This window comes from Trichechus manatus, unplaced genomic scaffold (assembly GCF_000243295.1).
Source record: "Trichechus manatus latirostris isolate Lorelei unplaced genomic scaffold, TriManLat1.0 scaffold00013, whole genome shotgun sequence".
NCBI classification, from domain to species: domain Eukaryota; kingdom Metazoa; phylum Chordata; class Mammalia; order Sirenia; family Trichechidae; genus Trichechus; species Trichechus manatus.
Genome location: NW_004443949.1, coordinates 2602956 through 2610067, shown reverse-complemented (window position 1 = coordinate 2610067; position 7112 = coordinate 2602956). Strand labels below are relative to the sequence as shown.

The 7112-nt window shown below is 34.1% G+C and overlaps 1 protein-coding gene across 3 annotated transcripts in view; it reads left to right on the top strand.

The window, feature by feature from the left end:
• The window catches only part of GPR180 (G protein-coupled receptor 180), a 40807-nt gene that overhangs the window by 32146 nt on the left and 1549 nt on the right, over positions 1-7112 (top strand). The window contains exons 7-9 of one of the 3 annotated variants that reach the window (XM_023726697.1): positions 2177-2368; positions 3900-3977; positions 4957-7040. In XM_023726697.1, the coding sequence (XP_023582465.1) occupies positions 2177-2368; positions 3900-3977; positions 4957-5115 (429 nt within the window). In that variant the 3' untranslated portion in view covers positions 5116-7040. Of the gene's footprint in view, positions 1-2176; positions 2369-3899; positions 3978-4956; positions 7041-7112 lie in introns of those variants that run through there. The other 2 variants (XM_004371396.2, XM_023726696.1) reach the window with 2 other exon arrangements.

The following is a 7112-nucleotide window of genomic DNA, read 5'->3' as shown; positions in this document are numbered from 1 at the left end:
CTTCCTATCAGCTCATTTAGGGCAGTGATTTAATATTTAGGCTAGATTCTCATTTCCTTTCTTTCATTATAAGCTTTCTTTTATATTTTCTAACATAATAAGTACTCAACGTTGGACAAGTGAATCAGTGAATTTGAGGCCATCCAGTTACAGGAATCTTTAGATCTGCTTCTGCTACAATATACAAAAGAATTCCAGTAAATATCTGAGATAAATTGAAAGGAAAAGTATAGAATAAAAAAGATCGGGATCTTGTTTTTGAAAATAAACCTGGTCTATTAGAAAGGTCCTTTGTGCATTTTTTTTTTTTTTCTTTTTCCTTGTAGAAGTAGGATTTATTTTATTCTAGGATATCTATATGCCTATGTGAAATAGATTTATAAAAATTAAGAAGAAAGGTATAAACTTTAAAATGTATACTGAGTTTGTGACTAGCTAACAGAAAGGAATGAAACGTACACCTAGGCTCTGTAAAGGACGTGATAATCTGAAGTTCCAATTCGTTAAATAAATTTGAAAACTGATTACAAAGGGTGAGGCCTGTGCTTTATTCATCTTTATACCCCAGTATTTATTTAGTATGATGGATACTGAGTAGAGTAGGTGTATTGAATTTACATAATATATCTGAGAAAGAAATCAATCATAGGTGGTGATACTTAGAAAGGGGATAAAGTTAGGAAGGCAGGGCTAATGAGAAAGAACTGAATTAGAAGTGATTAAAATAAGGGCAGAATTCCAGCAACTTAATGTTTTTGATACAGGAAAATACTACCATGAACTTATGGAGCAAATAGTGTTAATAACAAGTTAGATTCTCATTTCCCAATTAATAGTTTTTTTAAAATTTAATCTTCATTTCATGATAATTTTAATTTATTATCATAGACAAATACCAGTTGAAAGTTTAGCTTATGACACTACACTAGAGTTTACGTGAGCATTTGTGAAGGCTAGCTTATGCAGCCCTGGTCTCCAGCAACAACCTAGACAAAGCAGACAAGACAGGCAGCCAGAGACAGAGACAGAGATAACAAATTAGCTACGTATGTGAAAATATGGGAGTTAGGTTTGTAAAAATGTGAATCGGGAAATGATAATTTTATAATCACATTTTTTTGTTGTAAAAGTTAAATTCAGAAATGTAGGTTAAGAATCAATGGGTATAATTTGGTGGGGTTGAGGAATAGTATTTTCAGTAATAGAGAAAAAATATTGAGCCCAATAAGGAAATTTCATGTTTGCAGGATGACAGAGGACTTCGCCTGTCAAGAATGATGGTATCATGGTAGCAGGAGTAAAATTAGGATATAAGATTTGAGAATTAGGAAGGGAAGAGATTGCTGATAAACTCCATAAAGCCTAAGAATAGGATTTATTACTGTGTTTTGATCTGAATTCTTTAGAAGCCACTGAAGCCTCAATTCTGAGGATTGACTTAATGAGTAAAGGATGTGTGATGGTCAAAACATAGTAATTTAAATGATTGATGTTTGGTAAAGATAAAAGGGAAAGTGATTTCTACTGACTGGCAGTAAGCAGAACAGCTTAATGAGGAACTTGCTGAGTTTACTACTGTAGTAACAGTATGGGAGAAAAAAATCAACAGTCAAATAACGATAAATAACAATGCCCTGGGTGCTTACAGTGAGTATAAAAAATATGCTGTCCTTTACCCAGGGACCTTACCATGGAAAAAGAGTGAAGTCTGAAATCAGCGATTTTGATTTGTTAATTTCTGGGTTAGAAAAGATACTGGGGTATTTGCAAGTTACTCTGAGGTAGTTGGGCTTGAGTGCAGAACAGTTTGATTACTAATGATGGTTTTGAAGGAAGGAGATGGTTTTAGAAGAAAGTTTATATTTATTCTTTCAACCCTTTCAGTTTACTTTCATCCTTAGAGACATCTTATTTGAGTCATGGTAACAGTAACATTTTTATCCTTCCTGTGTGTGGTCTTATTTGATAACAATCTTTTTTCTCTAGCTTAGGGTGTCAGTGAGGAAAAGACTGTGCCTATACTTTATTAATTTACAACCTTTATAGTCTGATTAATCTTACACCTTCTTCAGACATGTTTATATAATGTTTAAGAGATGTTGACAAAGAGTTGAAGAAAGTGCTTTATTGTAAGAAGTTGTGATCTTTTCTCTAAATGTAATACTGTTTTTTGCAGAGCATTTTGCTGCTTTGGGAACAGTTTGAAGATACCGGTCATCGCAGCTACCATTCACATCACAACTTAGCAGGGATCTTTCTGATCCTCCTAAGAATTTGCCTGGCATTGTCGTTAGGCTGTGGCCTCTACCAGATCATCACCGTGGAGAGGAGCACTCTAAAAAGGGAGTTCTACATCACGTTTGCCAAAGTATGGGCTTGGGGGCGGAAACGGCTGCTTCAGATTGTCACCTTCATGCTAATGAACCACCACGTGCTAGCATTCACTGTTAAACTTTTATCATGTTCCAGGCCCTTTATATGCTTCGCTCCATTTCATCTTCACAACTTGTGAGGTGCAGGTATTGTTATCCCCAATATACAGAATGTGTGGAGCATTGTTTTCCCTATAACATTTAGCAGGTTAATTTTGCCTGGATCACAATTTTTTTTAATCAAAAGGAATTTTACATTTTTCTGTCATATCAGAATAAAAAAGAAATTAATAAATTAGGAGATGGTTTGCATTTCTCACTAGTTATTGACTATGAACTGTTTCTCTCAAAGTTATGTAGTGTTTTATAAGAAACTGTGAGGAGCTGTCCTTCATCCTAACCAGATGGAGCCAGAAAGCTGAGTGCATATTACATTTCAGCCATTCCACTCCATCCGTACAAGATCATGTTCACTTTATTTCTCCTTTGTCCTTATGTTACAGAGATCTCAAAGCAAATTTGACTCTTCTACCCAATCAGGAAAGTCCTACGCTCATTTAATAAAGGGGAAAAAAAAGAGCAGGAGAGGGGTTGGTACAGTGACATTACAGAATCCCCCCTTCCCTAGAATATTATTTTCTTCTGTCAGATTGAAAGGATCCTCATCTCTTCTCATCTTGGCAGTTCAAACCAGCATTCTGATAAGCTATGTGGTCAGTTCACGCAGTCCCCAGGGTCTCTCCTGGCCAGTCCAAGGCAGCTAGGGTAGGAAGGCCAAATTTTTTCTTCATTCCTAGTGTTGAGCATTTCCCAGCTGCCTCTGCAGCCCTATCTAGGAACCACCTTCAGGCTTCTCCTGAATACCAAACAGGCATGAAAATGCCACTCTTTTGAGTCTTTCACAGGGACAGGAGTGTTTATTGTTTTCCATTAAGTTTCCTTTTTTGTTTCATATTTAAAATAATGCCAAACTTTTTCCTTAAACTTAAAAAAAAATTTTATGTCTTAATTTTATTTTTGAATAGGTTCAAGCATCCAAAGAGTAACAAAAAGTGTTCCTCAGTGTTTCTCCCCTCTCCCATCTGTTCTGTTACCATTACCTCCGCACATAGTTGCTGCTGTTGGTTCCTAATTTTTCCTTCCAGAGAATTTTTAACATATATGCCTATGTATTTTCCCCTCTCTTTTTATACACATAGCAGCATAGTAAACACATCTTCCTGCATCCTGTTTTTTTCATTTCCTATACCTTTAACATACCAGACATCTCAAAAACTACCATTTATTAATTTATGATTTTATTTCAAGTGTGATTTTGGTAAAGGGAATTGCCAGGGTTCAGAATCTCCCATTCTTATCAGCCCAGTTCCACCCTCCTCTGCCCTACCTTTCAAACAGGATCCACTATTGTTGAGTTTTTAAGTCAATCAGCACCTCCTAAATATGCTAGTCATGTTTTTATCTGGTACATTGTGAAAATCCATCTGTCTATATCTTACTTAATAACTTATTATTCGTTTGTTTCAGGGCTGTATCTTGTGGTTTTTATGCCATCCAGTCCTTGCATGCATTTCTGTCATTTTTAGTGACTACCAAAGAGATAAGGTAAGTAACATACATGATCAAAATAGTTCTTTAAATGAAAATGTAGTCTTTAGTGGAAATTATTAAAGTATAAAGGGCCTATTTATCTGTCCACTGGTTTCTTGAGTCCTGAAGATAAAACTTTGAAACAAAACATTGAACCAGTAAGTATATAGAGACTTAAAATGCAAAGTTTAAAAAATTTAGTATATAACAAAATGGTAGAAAATAACTTCTGTCATTCTTACTTTAGCCTGTTCCAGAATACTGTTGGATAAATTAGAGAATCCATAATACATCTTTGTTAAGAAAATAATGAAGAATTTTTGCTAAATAATGGTAAAAATCAAGATAGATTTATAAAAATCATATGAGCTGCTTTAACAAGCTGCAGACTAAAGTGCCATGCCCAAGTGTGCCTTGTTTTGATTACGTTGATACTACCTTCTTAAGAGAATTCCTCCATTATTTCAAAATGCAGTTCTGCCCAGAATTCTTTACAAGCAGTATAGTATGACTTGAGTGCACAAAAGTTCGTTGAGCCTGAGGTATTTTACAAAGGTAAATAAGTAGGAATAGTCTATAAAAATAGAGACATGACTTGAGAATTTTTGAAAGGGATTTTAGAGTATTCTTCAAGGTTCCGGTGGGGTATGCTTTGTTCCTATTACTGTATTAACCAGGAACCCGATTTTCTTCGTGCTTACGCAAACTCCTTCCTGTAGCATGCTCACCCTTAGAAGAGAATGGGTTAGCAGATGATCCTTTTGTGTCATACTTTGCCATCTATAAACTAACTGTCCAAGGAATTTTACCCTTGAACAATTACAGTTCTGAATATTAGTCATTTTTCTTTTGAAAATGTCTTTGATAAAATGTACCCCTGGTAAAGATGAAGGGTAAAGTAGTGTATTTGTATAAGAAATACATATAGGTTCATGATAAATTGAATATAATTTCTGTGTTTCTGCAAGCAGTAAAAGCATTCTTTTCTTTTCAGGTTATCACAATAGGTGTTATCCTTTGCCAGTCTGTTTCCATGGTTATTCTCTACAGACTGTTTCTGTCCCACAGTCTATACTGGGAAGTTTCTTCACTTTCCTCGGTAACACTACCACTAACCATATCATCTGGACACAAAAGTCGGCCTCATTTCTGATACTTGATTGTGTTCAAAGGAAAAGTGAATTGGTTTAGCAGAGTGCAATAAGGATCCAAATGCAGTGACTTTTTTTTTGTTTTCATACATTTGGTATGAAAAATAGAGCAGAAAAAGCAGAGCATGTTATTTATATGACTGCATTTAAGCAGTATCAAAAATAAAGATAATAAATGAAATGTTTTGAAATAAACAATAAACTTTCAAGAAAGATTCTTATAAGGTGACTTAAGCAATTTCCATGTGGAAATAAAGGTAAAAAGAGTTATATACTATTTTGGTAAAATATTCACCACTTGTAATGCCGCATCGTATGTAAGTATAGCTAACTCAGTTTGGTAGTCTTATAAAAAGTAATCAGTTAAATGATTACTTGCTTATATATATCTAAACTTGGTTAGGAAATCAGTATACATAATACACTGATTAAAAACTGCTTTTTTATGTTTTATGGAAAATGCATTTCATATTGGAGTTCAAAGGAATTGCAAGTGAAATCAGTTCAGGAAATGAATATAAAATGTTCACAGTTAATGAGTAACCTTTTATTTGTGGGTGGGGTTATTCTCCATTTTTTTTCTCTCATTTTTGGCTCTAGTTGACGTTTTTGGCTTGATTAGCAAAGGGTTTATGACAGTTTATGCAAAATAAAACAGATACATTACTTGAGTTGTAAGAATGAACGGTTTTAAAATGTGAACACTTAGGGGAAGGGACAAGCAGGCTTACATGTTTTAAAAAAAAGAAAAAGTACTATATGGTATGATACTAAAATTTTAATCCTTATATAATTAATTTCCTTTATATTGGCTCCCCAATCATAATTAAGCCATATGCACAGATTAAATTAACAGAAGCATTTCACATAAATGTTGGTTTCAGTCATCAACTACCGATGAATTCCTGCCCAAGGATACTTAATCAGGATTAAATTTTCTATGAATAATTGAAAAACAAAATACTCACTGGATTTGTTATAATCCGTGTTGGCACTGGATTCTGAGTAGTTGCCATCTTGAATCCCTTGTAATAAAGCCATATATGGTGGTTTTGTTTTTTTTTTTCTGTGATGCCCCTGTATTGGAGTGTGCTAGCTAAAGAATAGTTGATCAAATGCCTGTTTAAAAATACTGAATGGTTTCAATACCTGTTGTATAAAATGAATATTCCCATTAATAGTCACTGATTGTAAATTATTCAGTTTTTGTTTGCCAAGTTTGTTCAGGCCTTTCAATTTTTACCTCTGGCTTACTTAAAAAAAAAAAAAATTCTGTCTACTTCCAAAGATATTGCATTTTGAAGCAAGAAATGGTGCACTGATGGGGTAGACTTTTTAATTAAATATTTAAAACAGTGTAGCACAACTTAAAAATATTTATGGCTTTGTCTTTGTGTTTTTCCTTGCACCTAGTCTCATTTAAATGAGTACTGTTCTGCTTCATTTTACTGGCAAACATAGTGTTTGTGACTAACAGAAGAGCAGTGACAGCGTCCAGCCTACTCAGTAAGTCAACTCTCCATAACAGTTCTTTGTGAATCATTTGATAAGTGAGCACTGCAGGTTGAGACTAGAAAGTTTGAGGTATATTTTAGGTTTACATGATCTCCTTAGTGGTCATAAAGTTTTTCTTTTACCACATCTCACTAATAATCCCAGTTATTATCGGTTGTGTTCGACTGAGGGGCAGTTAATTAAGACGAGAAAAAGAGTAAAGGTTTTTCATGTATTTTGTGAATTTGCACCAATGGGAGGTGAATAATCTTTGTGTTGCCTTACACAAAGCGCATAGTAACTCTGTAATCAACATATCTAAGATGTATTTCTATGCTAGGATTTATAAGTTTTAACAGATTTTTTCTTTTTTAAGATTTTATTTATTTTTATTGTACTTCAGGTGAAGGCTTACAGAACAAATAGTTTTTCATGAAACAGTAGTACACATATTGTTTTATGACATTGGTTAACAACCCCACAACATGTCAACCCTCTCCCTTCT